This window comes from Prunus dulcis, chromosome 5 (genome assembly GCF_902201215.1).
Source record: "Prunus dulcis chromosome 5, ALMONDv2, whole genome shotgun sequence".
In the NCBI taxonomy this organism is placed as follows: Eukaryota; Viridiplantae; Streptophyta; class Magnoliopsida; order Rosales; family Rosaceae; genus Prunus; species Prunus dulcis.
In genome coordinates this window covers 15,040,207-15,058,515 of record NC_047654.1, presented here as the reverse complement: position 1 = coordinate 15,058,515, position 18,309 = coordinate 15,040,207, and the positions used below count along the sequence as shown (strand labels likewise).

The following is an 18,309-nucleotide window of genomic DNA, read 5'->3' as shown; positions in this document are numbered from 1 at the left end:
CCTGTTTTTGACACAATCATTTGGATTATATTTTAGATTGGTTTCCAAGGTACGCATTTGGAGTAGCTTGAGATAAAAATTGAGGTTTTATTGAATCTTAAAATAAAAATTGAATCTAAAAACAGAACATTGTGGCACCATGGTAACCTTGCCAGTTACCAGGAAATCAAACATGGTTCAATTCAAATTAGGTTTTTAGGGGAACAGAAATTGAAAGCGAGCTCAGGCAAATTAAGTTATAAACAGAACAGAAAAAAGAAAAGCCAAAACAAAATTTATCACAAAATAAAAGCTCTTTTCAAATCCATGCTCTCATTGATTTCCGAAGTTCTACATTTGATCCATGATTCAAGCAAAACTAGGCATATACCAAACTGGGCGTGGCCAAACATACATGAAATCATGTGAAATACATCTCAGTGGCTCAACTTTACCATCTTCCATGCTAAAAACACCAGAGTCATGGCCAACCAGCAAACTATCCTCCTCCAAACTATCATCAGTGAAGTAGATGCAGTTGGGTTTTATCAGCCCCTTAAATTGCCGAGCTTCAATGGCGGTAGACTGGTTATGTCCCAAGAGAATTGTCCATGAACCTAAGTTGCTGATGGGTTCCCAAATGCTTTCCATAGAATCGTACCTGTAAACTTCAAAGTCATATGTCTCTTGGCCAAAACTAAAGTTTTCCTGCACAAACCTTATCAGCATAACCAGCTCTCCTTCTATGCCCACAAGATAAACTTTGCCTCCTTTAAAGAAAAAAGGGTCAGAAATTTCTTCAACATTTGGTGGAAACCAAAACCAATCTCCATCAAGATTGCAAGACACAAGCCTTCCAACCTCATCAGTGGCCAGCAACTCGTTGCCCATGGAAATAATGTCTTCATAATGAACCCCTGCATCTTGTATCATGGTCCAAGTCCTGTCCCTTGGTTTGTAGCATATGAGCCTTCGCTTCTGCCCAAAAATGGCCAAAACTTTGTAGTCGAACGGGTAGCGACAAGGGTCTGAAGACAGTATAGCTTTGTGGAGAACAGGTAAAGGGTCTTGATCATAGAATGGAGAAGAAGAGAGTTGGGGGAGAGCAATTTGGGGGCGGTTGAGAGGGTTGAGCAGTGTAACGGCTGATGTGGTTTCATGTCGCAAGATTAGCCAGCCTGATGATGATCCGCATACAGTCTTTTCATAAGCCTCAGGCAGTTCAAGACAGTGGATTTGGTGAGTGTAAAGACTGAAAAAACACTTCAGGTCTTGTTTGTGGTAAGCTTCATCGTCGTTGCCAGCATCGTGGTGGTGGTTGTCGGGCAGCATGAGCCATGGGAAGTCGAGAGGACGAGCTTCGTAGCCAAGATCGACCAACATGTTGGTCAGTGAATGATTAAGGTTTAGGGTTCTGTGGAGAAGAGAAAAGCAACGTATAGCTAGGTAATGGAAATGGGCAGTGTGAAGTTCACTCTCTCTCTCTCTCCTCACATATATATTTCCTAATTCTACAAGGAGTAGGAGTGAGTGAGTGAGTGACCCTCGTAGAGGGTTATGTGTAACTACTTGTTTAGGAAGTTTCCCGCGTGATCAGAAAAACTTAAGCCTCAAGTAGGAAATATAGATAATAAAAAATTAGGAAGTCCGAGAATTAGAAAGTTTTATCATACAACTAGGAAAATTAAGGTTCATAGTGACGTGCTTTAATTTATTCTCTTTGGCATAATCAGTAAATGATAGGCAACCTTATACGACTAGGAGAAGTAGGAGCTTCTAATGTGAGCCAAGACCAGCATGTAAATCAGGCCCTTCGACCAAAAGACTGGTCATTGTCAAATCCAATTGTTTGTTCATTTGTGCGATAATTTCTGATTTTCATGTTATCTAAGTAACGTTATAGTGATTACGATACCTTGGATGATATTACAACTGGTTTTAATTTACACTCAAATTAGTGCACCAATATGTACTAAAATTTAAACCCACCAACCCCCTTAGTTCTCAAGCACACTGGCAAAGAAGTAGAGGCAAATTGTAAGGAGTCTACCAATTATGAGCTCAATTCCTTGATCCAGCTGCTAAGTGGCAATCTACTCGATTGAGAAGAAAATAAAATTAAGGACCGAAAATTTCTGCTTTTGTAGTAAACTACTAATTTTCATTTCAAATACCGAACATCCAAGTTCATAACAAACCAATGCAAATTGATACACAACACTATTTTACACGAGCTTAACTAAGAATGCAATGTGGCAGCTGGCAAGACATATCTTAAGACAAAGCAAATCCAAAGTGTCATAATTTGGGAATAAAACATTGAAATACAGGATAAATGTTGATAAGTTGGCATAACGATTCTCGCAGTAGCTAGAAATGCTACTTATAAAATGCCTTTGAACAAATTCCGACTGTCCTACAAGCTCCCATGTGAAGGAGTTAGTCTGCTGTCCAACTCTGTTCCACGATTTCTCTCACTCTTCGGTTGTACTCACGCTTGTTCTCGCTAAACATGCGAGCAGCTTCTGAATTAGCAGGAGAGTTTGGGTTGGGATCACATAGTAGTGACTGCAATAAGAAAATGGTAGATGTTAGGGTCTTCTCAGATTGGTGGTGTTTCACACACTAAAAGTTTCTCAACACATACATCACTATTTCCATTCATAGTTGGTCTACATCGAAAAACCTACAAGCCTTCATTGGCATGTGCAGCTACATTTGTAGTATAGATATAAAACTCCACACTGTACTGGAATAAAGATAAACGTACTAGCCTTCCTTAAGACCCTAAGGTGTAGAAGCAAAACTTTAACCTCCCCAATATGATGTTTCTTTAAGTTCTAAGTCAAATGTATGTTATAGGCGACACACCTTTGCTACATGCTATGAAAATTCATAAATATAAGCAAGGAACAAAAATCCTATCCACACAATTCAACCCTACCTGAATAGACGTGAGTATAGCTGCCACATCATATATAGGACTCCACTGGTTCTGTAAAATATCCAAACAAATACTTCCATCTGCATAAACTGGCCAAATTTGAAAGAAAAATTGAATTCAGAAACCAGAGGAGAAATGCTTAACATGCAGAAAATTGTGATGTCAAGACATGTATAATCCAACTTACTATTTGGATGAAACATTCGAGAAACAAATCGGACTGTCGGGGGTTTGTTTGGGTAATCCTCTGTAAACTGAAGGGTCAACTTAAACGTGCCTGTATTACTCCAACAGAGAGTTCTTAAATGTAGATATTAACAAAGTTAAGGTTATTTAACAGAAACATGCATACCGTGGTCACATCAATGGGCAAAAGACATGACAGAAACAAAGGAGGAAAGCTTTTAGTTATTTACTCAATATTCAGGTTCAAATTTTGAGAATTTAGTATTAGAAAGTACGAAAATTTTAGGAATTTAGTGAAATATCGGACCGCAATCTAATTATTTCATCAAGAAGAAGATATAAAATCCTTTACAAAAGAAAGGGAAACACTTTGGAATTGCTATTTTAACTAAAGCATAACATAACTACTGTACATGCGGTTCATCTTCATCCTAGAATGTAAAACTTAGATCAGAATATCCCACGTCTGAAAAACATTAATATAATCTCTTCTCAAAAAACATTAACATAATCAAAAGCTTCAGTACAAGGATTAACTAACCTCCATCCCAAGGAGTATCATCTGGACTGCAATCCAAACCAGACAAGAAACGAAAAAATGAATATTAATGTTGCATAACAAAGAGAACACTATAGTAATTTCTTTTTATGCATTTCATTTTTCCAACATACCCAAATATAACAGCATTCCACAGCATTATATTGTTATCTTGGGGTGCCCCACTAATCCCTGCAGGTGGGTCTTGTTGCAGCCTCTTGAAGTCTCTCATCAGCCTCTTCCTCGCAGGAGTCGACATTGCTAGTTTGCTACCACCTATACATCACAGCAACCAACAACCAATAAACATCAACCCAATTCAATATGTCTTTTAAGATTAACCGTGCATTGGAGGTGAATCCCATTGCATGTTTCCAATGCCTACCAAAAAAGTAAAAGAAAAAAATTTCTACACCAAATTGAATGTATAAAAATTGGGGCAAGCAATTTGGGCAACGGGTAAGATACATAGTCATGAAGAAATAGAATCATCAATACAAATACTTCAAATTACCAGCTAGGACAGCTTAGCTGAGTTAAATATACAAAAAAACAAAGCTCAGGACCTGAAAGTAAGCCCAAAAACTGGAAATTTCACTTCAATTAAGCAACTTTTTAGGTGTTTAGAGCTACGGTATCCATGATAACGAAAAGAAGCATATTCTCTTCACTAATTTGACCCTAAGAAACAAAACCCTAATTCATATTTGGACTACAAATACCCAATTGACTACAAAGCTAATAAAGCTAGGCACTTGACCCCATCCAGACATAAAATTCGGATATTTCTGATTATAGGTTCGTTACCCGCCTAAAATAACAACCAATTCTAAAATTAAACTTGGAAATGAATAAGAACAAAAGAAATTGAAGATAATTTGGGGAGAATTTTCTCACCTGGAGCTCCGAATCTCCAAGAGGTCTCGATCTGAACAGGTTCAGAATTGGGTTGTTGAAGGAAGGGGCTTTGGAGGTGGGTTTAATCAGATCGAAGCCATTAGGTCTGGGAGGAGAGGAACGCAGAATTACTGAGAGAGAGAGAGAGAGAGAGAGAAGGGTGGAGGTTGTTTTGTAAATTAGCTTGTATCAGAATTATCAAGTGAATGTGAACGTAGGAATTTTGCGGTGTGGTTGGGGTCGGTCTACTCAGCACTGACCCTCCCTACTTGCCTGCTTGCCTTCTCCTTCTGATATATTCTCCTATAAAAAAGTGAAAATAAATTTAGGTTTTAGACATAAAAAAACTTGTACTTTTGAAGAAGTTAAATTTTTTAAAAAAAATATAAAAAAATTTCTCAATTTTCAAAATAAAGACATGCAAATGTAAATGATTTTTTGGGAAATTCAAAAATAAAGAAGGCAAATTTTGTCTATTTTGGCTTCTTTTAAAAAATTTCTCTCTCTTTTGGTCTTTTCTAAAGTCTTCCAAAAATGAATGAAGGAAATTTTCTCTCTACCTTTTTCTTTTTTCTTTGTCCTTTTGCCTTTTTATGGTTTTTCATTCTCTTAAGAGATTCAAAAGCTACCATGTCCATCTTTGAGTTGTCAAATTACCAAATATAAGACCTTGAAATGGGTGACTTTAATAATACTCTTAAATTTTTTATAATATTGAGAATAAAGAGAATTATAAGAGCTTATAAATGAAGTTATATCTCATATATTACAGTATGCGTGCGTGCATGAATGATTATTTATTATTAATATATGTGTGATTACAAAACACCTACATATTAACAATTGATAATCACTCGTTTTCATAGTTTACTCTTTACAAATTATAATCACAGTGTATTCATGACATACCAACCATATAGCCCTTGTTGCCATTTCATGATGCTCCCTTTTTGTCTCCTCATTTATATTCACAGAATATATTTCATGAGCTAGCTGGAAAAATACTATGCAGAGCATCAGGAAAGGAACTTAAGGGGGGCTTGGTTTGGCTTTTACAAGTAGATACATTGATCCTGGGGCCCGCAGAGCATATTGATCGATTAAATTGTGACCTAATAATTGGATGAGGATGGTAAATTTTAGACGGAGCCTACGAACAATAATCTAGAGAGTAGTATTTTATTTGACGTACTTTGACTACAATATGGAGTGGGGTGGGTCCATAAATTTTGTCTCTATAGCTAAGGAATATAAAATGGTCGGCAATTCAGTGTCACTGAAAATGACCACTGCAGGATCAATGCAGTGTTTTTATTATGGACGTTAACAAAGTGATTAAGAGTTAAAGCATACTTAAACATCAAAGCTTATGTCAGCTAATCCATGGTCAATCCTTTCCACATACATCCACGTCCTAGATGGAAATTACAATTTACAACATATACCATCACAACTGTATACTTTGAAGAACAAATCCTAAGCGTCATAATTTGGGAATAAAACATTGAAATACAGGATAAATGTTGATAAGTTGGCATAACGATTCTCGCAGTAGCTAGAAATGCTACTTATAAAATGCCTTTGAACAAATTCCGACTGTCCTACAAGCTCCCATGTGAAGGAGTTAGTCTGCTGTCCAACTCTGTTCCACGATTTCTCTCACTCTTCGGTTGTACTCACGCTTGTTCTCGCTAAACATGCGAGCAGCTTCTGAATTAGCAGGAGAGTTTGGGTTGGGATCACATAGTAGTGACTGCAATAAGAAAATGGTAGATGTTAGGGTCTTCTCAGATTGTTGGTGTTTAGCACACTAAAAGTTTCTCAACACATACATCACTATTTCCATTCATAGTTGGTCTACATCGAAATACCTACATGCCTTCATTGGCATGTGCAGCCACATTTGTAGTACGGATATATAAAACTCCACACTGTACTGGAATAAAGATAAACGTACTAGCTTTCCTTAAGACCCTAAGGTGTAGAAGCAAAACTTTAACCTCCCCAATACGATGTTTCTTTAAGTTCTAAGTCAAATGTATGTTATAGGCGACACACCTTTGCTACATGCTATGAAAATTCATAAATATAAGCAAGGAACAAAAATCCTATCCACACAATTCAATCCTACCTGAATAGACGTGAGTATAGCTGCCACATCATATATAGGACTCCACTGATTCTGTAAAATATCCAAACAAATACTTCCATCTGCATAAACTGGCCAAATTTGAAAGAAAAATTGAATTCAGAAACCAGAGGAGAAATGCTTAACATGCAGAAAATTGTGATGTCAAGACATGTATAATCCAACTTACTATTTGGATGAAACATTCGAGAAACAAATCGGACTGTCGGTGGTTTGTTTGGGTAATCCTCTGTAAACTGAAGGGTCAACTTAAACGTGCCTGTATTACTCCAACAGAGAGTTCTTAAATGTAGATATTAACAAAGTTAAGGTTATTTAACAGAAACATGCATACCGTGGTCACATCAATGGGCAAAAGACATGACAAAAACAAAGGAGGAAAGCTTTTAGTTATTTACTCAATATTCAGGTTCTGGTTTTCAGAATTTAGTATTAGAAAGTACGAAAATTTTAGGAACTTAGTGAAATAAGGAATCCATCAGACCGCAATCTAATTATTTCGTCAAGAAGAAGATATAAAATCCTTTACAAAAGAAAGGGAAACACTTTGGAATTACTATTTTAACTAAAGTATAACATAACTACTGTACATGCTGTTCATCTTCATTCTAGAATGTAAAACTTAGATCAGAATATCCCACGTCTGAAAAACATTAACATAATCAAAAGCTTCAGTACAAGGATTAACTAACCTCCATCCCAAGGAGTATCATCTGGACTGCAATCCAAACCAGACAAGAAACGAAAAAATGAATATTAATGTTGCATAACAAAGAGAACACTATAGTAATTTCTTTTTATGCATTTCATTTTTCCAACATACCCAAATATAACAGCATTCCACAGCATTATATTGTTATCTTGGGGTGCCCCACTAATCCCTGCAGGTGGGTCTTGTTGCAGCCTCTTGAAGTCTCTCATCAGCCTCTTCCTCGCAGGAGTCGACATTGCTAGTTTGCTACCACCTATACATCACAGCAACCAACAACCAATAAACATCAACCCAATTCAATATGTCTTTTAAGATTAACCGTGCATTGGAGGTGAATCCCATTGCATGTTTCCAATGCCTACCAAAAAAGTAAAAGAAAAAAATTTCTACACCAAATTGAATGTATAAAAATTGGGGCAAGCAATTTGGGCAACGGGTAAGATACATAGTCATGAAGAAATAGAATCATCAATACAAATACTACAAATTACCAGCTAGGATAGCTTTAGCTGAGCTAAATATACACAAAAACAAAGCTCAGGACCTGAAAGTAAGCTCAAAAACTGGAAATTTCACTTCAATTAAAAAACTTTTTAGGTGTTTAGAGCTACGGTATCCATGATAACGAAAAGAAGCATATTCTCTTCACTAATTTGACCCTAAGAAACAAAACCCTAATTCATATTTGGACTACAAATACCCAATTGACTACAAAGCTAATAAAGCTAGGCACTTGACCCCATCCAGACATAAAATTCGGATATTTCTGATTATAGGTTCGTTACCCGCCTAAAATAACAACCAATTCTAAAATTAAACTTGGAAATGAATAAGAACAAAAGAAATTGAAGATAATTTGGGGAGAATTTTCTCACCTGGAGCTCCGAATCTCCAAGAGGTCTCGATCTGAACAGGTTCAGAATTGGGTTGTTGAAGGAAGGGGCTTTGGAGGTGGGTTTAATCAGATCGAAGCCATTAGGTCTGGGAGGAGAGGAACGCAGAATTACTGAGAGAGAGAGAGAGAGAGAGAGAAGGGTGGAGGTTGTTTTGTAAATTAGCTTGTATCAGAATTATCAAGTGAATGTGAACGTAGGAATTTTGCGGTGTGGTTGGGGTCGGTCTACTCAGCACTGACCCTCCCTACTTGCCTGCTTGCCTTCTCCTTCTGATAATTCTCCTATAAAAAGTGAAAATAAATTTAAGTTTTAGACATAAAAAAATTTTCACTTTTGAAAAAATTTAAAAAAATACAAAAAAATCTTTCAACTTTCAAAACAAAGACATGCAAATGTAAATGATTTCTTGGGAAATTCAAAAATAAAGAAGGCAAATTTTGTCTATTTTGGCTTCTTTTAAAAAATTTCTCTCTCTTTTAGTCTTTTCCAAAATCTTCCAAAAGTGAATGAAGAAAATTTTCTCTCCACCTTTTTCTTTTTTCTTTGTCCTTTTTCCTTTTTATGGTTTTTCATTCTCTTGAGAGATTCAAAAGCTACCATGTCCATCTTTGAGTTGTCAAATTACCAAATATAAGACCTTGAAATGGGTGACTTTAATAATACTCTTAAATTTTTTATAATATTGAGAATAAAGAGAATTATAAGAGCTTATAAATGAAGTTATATCTCATATATTACAGTATGCGTGCGTGCATGAATGATTATTTATTATTAATATATGTGTGATTACAAAACACCTACATATTAACAATTGATAATCACTCGTTTTCATAGTTTACTCTTTACAAATTATAATCACAGTGTATTCATGACATACCAACCATATAGCCCTTGTTGCCATTTCATGATGCTCCCTTTTTGTCTCCTCATTTATATTCACAGAATATATTTCATGAGCTAGCTGGAAAAAACTATGCAGAGCATCAGGAAAGGAACTTAAAGGGGGGCTTGGTTTGGCTTTTACAAGTAGATACATTGATCCTGGGGCCCGCAGAGCATATTGATCGATTAAATTGTGACCTAATAATTGGATGAGGATGGTAAATTGTAGACGGAGCCTACGAACAATAATTTAGAGAGTAGTATTTGACGTACTTTGACTACAATATGGAGTGTGGGGGGAGGGGTCCATAAATTTTGTCTCTGTGGCTAAAGAATATAAAATGGTCGGCAATTCAGTGTCACTGAAAATGACCGCTGCAGGATCAATGCAGTGTTTTTATTAAGGACGTTAACAAAGTGATTAAGAGTTAAAGCATACTTAAACATCAAAGCTTATGTCAGTTAATCCATGGTCAATTTTTTCCACATACATCCACGTCCTAGATGGAAATTACAATTTTACAACATATACCATTACAACTGTATACTTAGAAGAACAAAAAAAAAAAAAAAATATTCTAATAATGCACAAAATCAAACTCAGTTTAATTGTCTTGGTTGAATTAATTGCCTCTACTCTTGCTTGATTACAAATTAACAGATATATATTCCAAGAAAAACTATAAACTTTTGTGATCTCTAGTGTCACCAGGAGACGTAGATGCGCTCTTGGGGGCACTTGCAAATGGCAATGAAGGTGGCAGAAACATCAAGCTCCCGGGCTGCGAATTCGCAGAAGTCGTTTTGTTCAAATAGCTTGATGCACATCCAATGGTACTATTGTTCCCTATCTGCGTTTGGAGGTATGGAGAAGAAGTAGTAGTTGTACTTCCGGCAAATTGGTCACCCCATTTGAATTTCTGAGCCATATTGATATTGTCACCACCACCAGCCTGATTGTTGTTGTTGCCTAGCATTCCAGTAGTGCCACCTGTCCCAACATTACTGTTGCTCCCAATGATTGAAGAAAGTGCAGCTGCTAAGGCAGATTGGAAACTTGGGTCAGCTGTGATTGCCTTGGTTGCAGCAGCAATGGGGTCTGGTTGAAACTGATGTGGAGATGCTCCTTGAGAAGGATGAGGAGGAGGAGTTGGGTTAAGATTATTCTTGTGCATGTAGTTTTGGTATATATTGTTTTGTAGAGGCTGCTGCTGTTGCCTAATTCCATGACTACTTAGTGATCCAATTTGGTTCTTGTTGTTGATATTGTGTGGTGGTAATTGAGCCCCATAGGAAAGCAACCCATTGCTCCATGACATGTTGGTATTGGATTCAGAATTAGAACCAAAGTTGAGGCTTGTGGGAGGGTATAGTTGGTGAGAAGAATTTGATGAAGAAGAAAATTTATTGAAATGGGACAAGGGATTAGAGGATGATGATGGTGGTGGTGGATTTGAAGTGAGGTCTAAGGTGATTGTTGGAAGAGAAGATGACAATGAAGAGTTGGGTATGAAGAATCTGGATTTTGAGTTATCAGAGAGATAGAAATTGTATCCATGAAGATCGTGAGCAGCAGTTGTGGCAGCCCCAACATATGGGTTCAGGCCAGACCGGGCTGATGATGATGAGCCGGATAATAGCATGGAAGCAGCTGCAGAGGTGGTGGAAGCCATAGCTGTGGCTGACGTAGGAAGTGGGTGATTGTGTGTTCCTTCATATGTAGTGATTAAGATGGACATGTCCTCCGCACATCTTTGTACCTGAAATTAATCACAAGCCAAAAAAATTAACATATGTACAATATATTTTTAAATTACATGGTGCATCATATTATGTGACAGATGATGTGTTATTGTCATGTAAGGCGCATATATATATATTCACCTGTTTCCGTACGGGACATGATGGTGCAATGGTGCAACGGTAGTATGCACGAGGGCATGGATTTCCTTTTGCAATCTTCTGTCCATATTTCCTCCACTGGCATCCATCATTCATCTGTGTCCAAATACATTATATTTTGTTAGTAAAATCTCATGCCTGGCTACATCTAGTAGCTATATATTTAATTAATTTCATTTTTGCATGTAGACTAACCGTTGGGGTATCACATCTGGCTCTCACTGAAACCCTAGCTTTCTTCACTGGGTTCTGTTGGGCAACTTCATCTTCTGCACTTCTCGCTGTCTTGAGAACTTTCTTAGGTGGCCAGGTCTGACCTGCTTCTTCCTTGGGCACCTCTTCAAGGCTGCTTGCAGGGCTTGAATTCGATAAAGGCACTTCAGTAGTTGTAGCACTTGATTTAGGTGCTTCATATTTGCAGTCTAGCCCCAAAGACAAGCTTTCTCTATCTGACTCATTTTCTTTCCCTTGACTACTAGTACTACGGTTTTTGTTCTTTTCATCCTTTTTGGTTCTGCTAGAAAACGATCCAAGGCTGAGTGAGACCATCTCGGATTCGTCGTCTTGATGGTTATAAATATTGTTAGGTCTAGCAATTGTAACATCCTTGGACTTGTTTGCTTTTTCTTGAATGTCATTTAACTGCATTTGAAGTGTCTGGTACTCGTCTGTTATCCGATCTAAGTACTTCTTCAGCCTTTGATTCTCTTCTCTAACCTCACCCATTTCAGCTCTAGCAGATTCAAGCTGATAATCATGTTCCTTTCGACTTGATGAAGTAGATGCCATTGAATGATCAGGTTCCACCTTCATATTACTCGTTGTTGATATCTGTTCAATTCAGCATGATTAGTATGTCGTAATATTCAAACTTGGAATCTCTTTTAGCATTGGAAAGAGAAGTATCATTAAACGAATAGTTAGTTGGTCTTCCTAATCAAATTAAAGGTTTAGCATAGACAAAAGCTTAATTAGCTCATAGGCAGCCATGTAACAAGTCATGCAAGTTCAAACCACTAGCTAAATTGCCAAACATCACATATAGAACTCTCTGGTTTCTGCCCTAACTTTAGGTCCTCTAATAATGAAAATATTTATCTGCTCATGAATATTATACCTTTCAAATTATGATCTTAACCTTTTTGGGAATCATATTCATAACTTTACGTTTACGTTTCAGTGGGATGACAAACTTGGGAAGAAAAATCAAATCAGTGATTGAGATGGTTTCAAATCTCCATTAGTAATGATAGATATTTTGAGATGTGTATTTGTTTTTATATGCAAAATTACTTGAAATCCAAACGAACTAGAAAAATGTATAGATCAGTCAGCTAACATTCAAAAACTGTTTATTTTAAGAACGGGGAAATATTTTCTTGATTGGAAAGGCTTCAGTTTCTATTACCTGCTTGCTGCTACTCAAATCTTTCTGTGTAGGTGAGGATGATTTCATTTCGTTATTTTCCTGGCATGATCCTCCATTTCCAACCTGTAAATTTCATATCATTAAAAGAGAAATAATATTAGCTAGCAATTAAGTACTTACAAAATTTCATGAAGAATAAAACGCTATGTTAAAGCCCGATTTTTGTACTTGTTTCAACCTATACATCAATAAAAAGCTATCGCCTTTGACTCAAAAATTTCATAAAGAATATATTAATTTATAACTTAATTTTGTCAAAGGATGAGGATAAAAGCAGCTGAGCAAGCCATGGATAGGCACCTTATTTTCATCAAACTAAAAATATTAGTTATCTAAAACAAGTGATCTTTCAAAATTTATAGAATTTTTACCTTTGTGGGTACTCAACGCATAAATTAATCACAAGGTTAATGATATCCACATATAATTAGGAGTTTCATCATGTATTATTTTTCTGAATATTGATTTCGAACAAAAAATTAGAAACAAATATGACTTACTTTGAGAAGAGTATCTTCTTTGCTACCAGCAGCTTCTTGATCATCATGATCTGCAAGACTGCTAGATTCAAGTACCAGTCTCTTCTCTTCCTTTTCTGATCCTCCATGAGAATTGGACTTTCCCAGAGCAGCCTCCATAGCTTTCTTCAGTTCTCTCTCTCCTTTTTGCTTTTTCTGTCTATCCTTCTTTCTCGATTCTGCGGGCCTCCTCAATTGCTCTTCTTCTTTTATAGACGGCATGCAGTATTTGACTCGTCCCTTTAGACCTTGAAATTATTCGAACTCTATAGCCTGAATATAATTTATTAATTAATCCCCTAAATTATATAAACACGGCACAAAAAATGTCAACTGCTTCCTTCTCCAATTGCAGCAATGAAGAAAACATACCCACACACTGCAACTATTCATTTAAATTTTGTTTTAAAATATTGAAAAGAAGAATTCAACGTCAACGTTTGCGATAACATGCCAGAGAGAGACAGAGAGAGAGAGAGAGATGAAGGCTTGAAGCCGCAAAACTCGGTCCCCACTTAATTCAAAATTGTATAATATGTAAAGTTGAAGTTTCGTACGTTGCAAAAGTCACATGGGGATTGGTTCATGGTCAAATAATTAATTGGCTGGAAATTTATTTTAGGGGTGGGGCATTAGGGTTTTGTAGCTAGTAAGGAAAAAAATAAGATTCAGGTCAACTATGGGTGTTAATTATAGTAAGGAAAGATGTTGTGGTCAGTTCAAGAATTATTGCCTTTTGGATTCATTTGTCCATGCATTTGACCTCTTTAACGTTAATGCGATGATTAATTCATGCTAGAATTGGAATTAGGTGTGGAACTCTCCAAGGTATACCGAAAATTATGCATTCGTCCATCCAATTCACACGCTAAGTTTGAACATATATACGGTCAGAATTCGATCCTTATTCTCTTTCGCCTTTGTATTTAAAAAAAAATGTCAATGACGGCATGCAAACATATTATTCCTACATTTTTAATGGTAAATTTAAGTTGAATCATTATAAAAACTATACAAATGATGAAGCGTGATGAATAGAGAGATTATTTATGGTGATAAATATTGTTCAAAGATAGATTTGGAGTCAATGTTTGTGCACAATTTCAAAGGAGATTAAATAAACATGGGATCACTTTCGGTGCATTGTAATTTGACAGGATATCAATTACAGGTCCTGATTAAGTGGAGAGGAGCTATTATCTTATCTTCTTAATTAGAAAGATAATTACCAAGAATTACAAATTAGGTGTTTCAAAACTTTGACATGTTAAGGGGAAATTTTGTTTGACAAAAAAAATGAAACGAAAGCAGAATATATTGTATTATCCTATTAACAAATCCGTTGAAATTGATTAGATTACTGAACAAAAACAAAGCAATATGAAGCATGATGGCTCTTGATCTTGAACCCCTATGTGCCCAAATTAAATATGTAATTTTAAAATGCAAGCAGTCCACTTGTAAGCGCAAGACTCGGCCATGGGCAGCCCCTATAGGTATATAGAATAACCTTGGGATCAAGACCGTTGACGTCTAATAATTTGTCTTGGTCCATTCCAAGCTATATATCTCATCCTACCTGACTTGGAGACAACACTACGTGATATGTTTGAAAATTACTTTCATTTTGGTGGTCAAATCAATCTCGATCGAGTATGAGAAAATTTCATGCATGATCATTTGATCTTAGGTTAAACTTATTTGCTATGAAACCGTCGCATAAAACAACTGAGGATCATTTGTACACTCAACTATAACTTACCCTCATCTCTCCTCTCACATAAAACAATTAAAAGGAACTATAATTCTTGATGGAACACCCCCTCCCGTTACATGCTACGCACCAAGCAATATAAACTTAAAGGATAGATATATTCATATAGTTGGTACGGAAATGTTATAAGCTTTCAATTACCTGCTGCTATAGCTTAATTAGTTTAGAGTTATAGTCCATTACCGGCCGGCTCCGGACCGAAAAGACCGCCTGACGGAGTAATCCCTTATCTTGGATTGGAGATGCTAACAGGGCAGGAATTAACATCCTAATAGGTCAACGTTCTGTACTTTATTCATGCTTGTTAGGGTTTATAAGCATTATTTTAGTGTAACGTGTAGATAGATAATGCTTGTAACACAATTGCTTATGAGTTTAGTCTATACTATGGTCTAGGAAAATTAATTTTATTTAAAGGTTTCCACTACGTATTTAAGCATTCATACAACAAATAATTTATTACAACTGCTGAATTGTAGTCCTGTATATATTGCATTGCATGAACTGGATTGCGGGAGAACTCATATACAAAAAGTCTTCGTAACTTTGAGACTTCTGCTAGATTCTTGGTTTTTTTCTATTAGCATTGATGGGGTTATACAATTAAGCAGGTCAAGTATTGTGATCAAAGTATTACTTGGGAGTTGGGTTTCTGGAGTACGCGCATTTGATCAATAATTAATTAATTAAAACCCCAAAAGGTGAGGTTTGCTTTATTTTTTTCAAAGTTATATGCAAATGCAATTCCATGCACTTTCCTGTCGAAAAATGAGTGTACTACTTGATGATCAAATTTCAAAACTGAGAACCACATATATATATATATATATATATATTAAAAGAAATCAATGCATTCAAACAACAAGGAAACATTATAAAAGGTCCTCAATTAACACATCTTGAATGATATCTAGAGAATTCTCATACCATAAAAACGCATTTTTAATCGACAAAGTAAAGTGAGCTAATCTATGAGTCACTATGTTGGCCTCTCTAAAAACAAAATTAATATGAGTATTTTGCAACCTAGAAAACAGACTCTTGCAGTCTTCAACCAAAACCAAAATTTGTCGAAGTCTCAAGCGCTTGAATCAAATTCTTAACATTTGCATCCACCAACTTCACTCCCTTATGAAAATGGTACTGAGGTGATGAGGGGTAAATTTAAAAGATATTCAATCAAGAACGCAACAAACTTCACACACTCTAGACCTTGACCAAATACTCTTATGACTAGTTAACTGTTAGATATGAATTATACCAAACAATAACATACACAGAGCATACCAAAATGTACCTGCAAGCCTAGAGAATTACTAGTGACAACCTAGGCACTCAGAAGGACCCATCAATCTAGGCATCCTCTGTGCTAGCAACAACTATGGTGAAAGTGTGTGAAGATAACATAATCAAGCAAACACCAAACAGCAGAAAGTCAACCGCAAAAATCCAAATGACTAGTCAACTATCAAAAACACAAACTCAGAAAATTTACAGAGATGGAAACCAGAAATAGTTCACCCAGAAACTCACCATAGGGAAAAACTGGGGGTCATCAACCGACCAGGCAATCCACTAAGCAAAAAGATTCTTACAAAGAACACTAGCAAGCTCAAGAAATTCCTAGGTCTATTTAGGAAGATGAGCTATACCTCCTTTGTGCAATCTTCTTCTCCAACTTAGCAAAGCTTGAAGCTCAATTCTTCATGGCAATGGCAGCTCCTTCTCCAGCTCTTTCATCCCATGACACTAGCTTGAAATGAAATTTGGATTTATGGAGAAAATGACCAATTTCTTCAAGAAACCATACTATTGAAGAAATCAATCTTGAATCTGACCTAGATGTATATGATAGAGTATTTGATCTAGCAAGATGAAGTTTTCATATTTCAAATGCAGTTTTCAAAAAGAAACAATTTGGAAAACTCAAAGATGAAAAATATGACTGTTACTCTTGAGGAAGAAGAAGCGAAAGTTTGCTATGAAACTTTCCAAAACTTGTCTCCAAAAGTGACGACTGCTAAATGAGGAATTCTTTGGCTTTTACCAAAAATTCCTAGGTCAGAATAGACACATGGCAGCTGAGAAATTCGTAGAAAAGGACAAAAAAATGGTTAAGCCCCCAGCTGGAAACAGTGAGCTGGAAATCCTAATTGAAACAAAGGTTGACTAGTCATACGAAGGAAAGATGACTAGTCATACGAATGCAAGATGACTAGTCATACGGAGGAAAGATGACTAGTCATAATCTTAAGAAATTTAGTGAATGCAATGTAGTGTAATGCAGAATTTATCTTTGTCATACGCATTGTTTTCCATCAGAATGTAGGCAGATAAGAACACCTTAGAGAAGTAATTCTTAATCTAAACTTAAAGCTTGAGAAACTACAATGATTGTCCTATTACAAAATTGTCAAGGGAAGCTAAAAGAAAAAACTCAAAATGCATACATTAACACCTTACTCGTGTCTTAAACAAATCGTAGGCCTTCACGGAATGTCAGCGTTTCAGCATGTGCATGAGATGCCACATGCTGAAACCTAGGGGTGAACACGGGTTGAGTTAGGTCGGTTTTGGTCTTAACTTGTAACCAAACTCATACCTAGTAGTTTATATGATTTATTGGATCCAAGACCCACTTATTATTAAGCCATGTCAACCATTTTGTGATCAGATCGGATGGTTCGGTTGGGTTAATCCAAAATTATGCCAACTTTTAAGTTTTGGTACCAACTCGTATATTGTGGTTTATGATTTTTTAAACCCAAAACCTACTCATTATCAAACCAATCCAAACCAACCCTTTTATAATTGAATGAGACAGTTTGGCCGAGTTTACCCAAAATTGTGTCCACCCCTATTGAAACGTCACTGCCCTAGCTGCCACAAACAGCCCTTCCTCATCCCTAGCAATCATTGACTGAGTTTTAGTAGTTGTATTCACTTGATTTGAGGAAATTTACTGCTCGGCTTGTATGGAATGGATGTGTGAGGATAATATATAATTTTAATAAATTCGATATATACCTAATTGTGGGTATATCAACTGTGAGAGTGTAGTCCTTTTTTATAAAAAGACGACATAACTTTATTAGATAAAAAGAATAAAAAGTATAAAGGACATATATTGTAAAGGGAGTTATCTTTCAATGATAATATGATAATAATGGATAAAACTTCTTGAGTGACCAGTGTAATCCTATATAAAAAATATATTTGTAAATATCCTATCGGTTGTACAACCTTTTTTTTGGGTCAAAAAGAAAAAAACTTGAATAGGTCCTTAATTACAATTGATTTTATGTTGTTATCTTCAAGCATAATATCATTAAATGGTGTTGCACACCGATTTCCTTGATTTGGTATGCATAAACATAATGTGGACAATTTTATTTAGTTTGAGGTGCCCCTGATCTAAATGAGGACGCCCTATTATGTGATTCTTTGAGTCGGGATTATGCGTTTTGTCTCATACATTGTAATTCTTTATTTTATCAATAAAG

At 36.1% G+C, this 18,309-nt stretch overlaps 4 protein-coding genes across 4 annotated transcripts; all 4 read right to left on the bottom strand.

The window, feature by feature from the left end:
• Window positions 1–293: 293 nt before the first annotated feature.
• Window positions 294–1,463, bottom strand: LOC117628391. Its single transcript, XM_034360824.1, has one exon. The coding sequence runs from the start codon at window positions 1,360–1,362 to the stop codon at window positions 349–351; it is 1,014 nt and encodes a 337-aa protein (XP_034216715.1). The 5' UTR covers window positions 1,363–1,463; the 3' UTR covers window positions 294–348.
• Window positions 1,464–2,111: 648 nt separating this feature from the next.
• On the bottom strand, window positions 2,112–4,817 carry LOC117628568 (ubiquitin-conjugating enzyme E2 2). The gene is made up of 6 exons (XM_034361054.1): window positions 4,545–4,817; window positions 3,782–3,923; window positions 3,651–3,676; window positions 3,111–3,200; window positions 2,924–3,012; window positions 2,112–2,547 (listed from the first exon to the last, which is right to left on the bottom strand). The coding sequence occupies exons 2-6, from the start codon at window positions 3,904–3,906 to the stop codon at window positions 2,419–2,421; spliced, it is 459 nt and encodes a 152-aa protein (XP_034216945.1). The 5' UTR covers window positions 3,907–3,923; window positions 4,545–4,817; the 3' UTR covers window positions 2,112–2,418.
• A 1,062-nt stretch (window positions 4,818–5,879) lies between these two features.
• LOC117628569 (ubiquitin-conjugating enzyme E2 2) lies at window positions 5,880–8,554 on the bottom strand. Its single transcript, XM_034361055.1, has 6 exons — window positions 8,281–8,554; window positions 7,517–7,658; window positions 7,386–7,411; window positions 6,863–6,952; window positions 6,676–6,764; window positions 5,880–6,297 (listed from the first exon to the last, which is right to left on the bottom strand). Exons 2-6 carry the CDS (start codon window positions 7,639–7,641, stop codon window positions 6,169–6,171), a joined length of 459 nt encoding a protein of 152 aa, XP_034216946.1. The 5' UTR covers window positions 7,642–7,658; window positions 8,281–8,554; the 3' UTR covers window positions 5,880–6,168.
• Window positions 8,555–9,622: 1,068 nt separating this feature from the next.
• LOC117628383 (WRKY transcription factor 72A-like) lies at window positions 9,623–13,188 on the bottom strand. The gene is made up of 5 exons (XM_034360814.1): window positions 13,015–13,188; window positions 12,494–12,577; window positions 11,281–11,916; window positions 11,068–11,181; window positions 9,623–10,943 (listed from the first exon to the last, which is right to left on the bottom strand). The coding sequence occupies exons 1-5, from the start codon at window positions 13,150–13,152 to the stop codon at window positions 9,864–9,866; spliced, it is 2,052 nt and encodes a 683-aa protein (XP_034216705.1). The 5' UTR covers window positions 13,153–13,188; the 3' UTR covers window positions 9,623–9,863.
• Window positions 13,189–18,309: the final 5,121 nt, after the last annotated feature.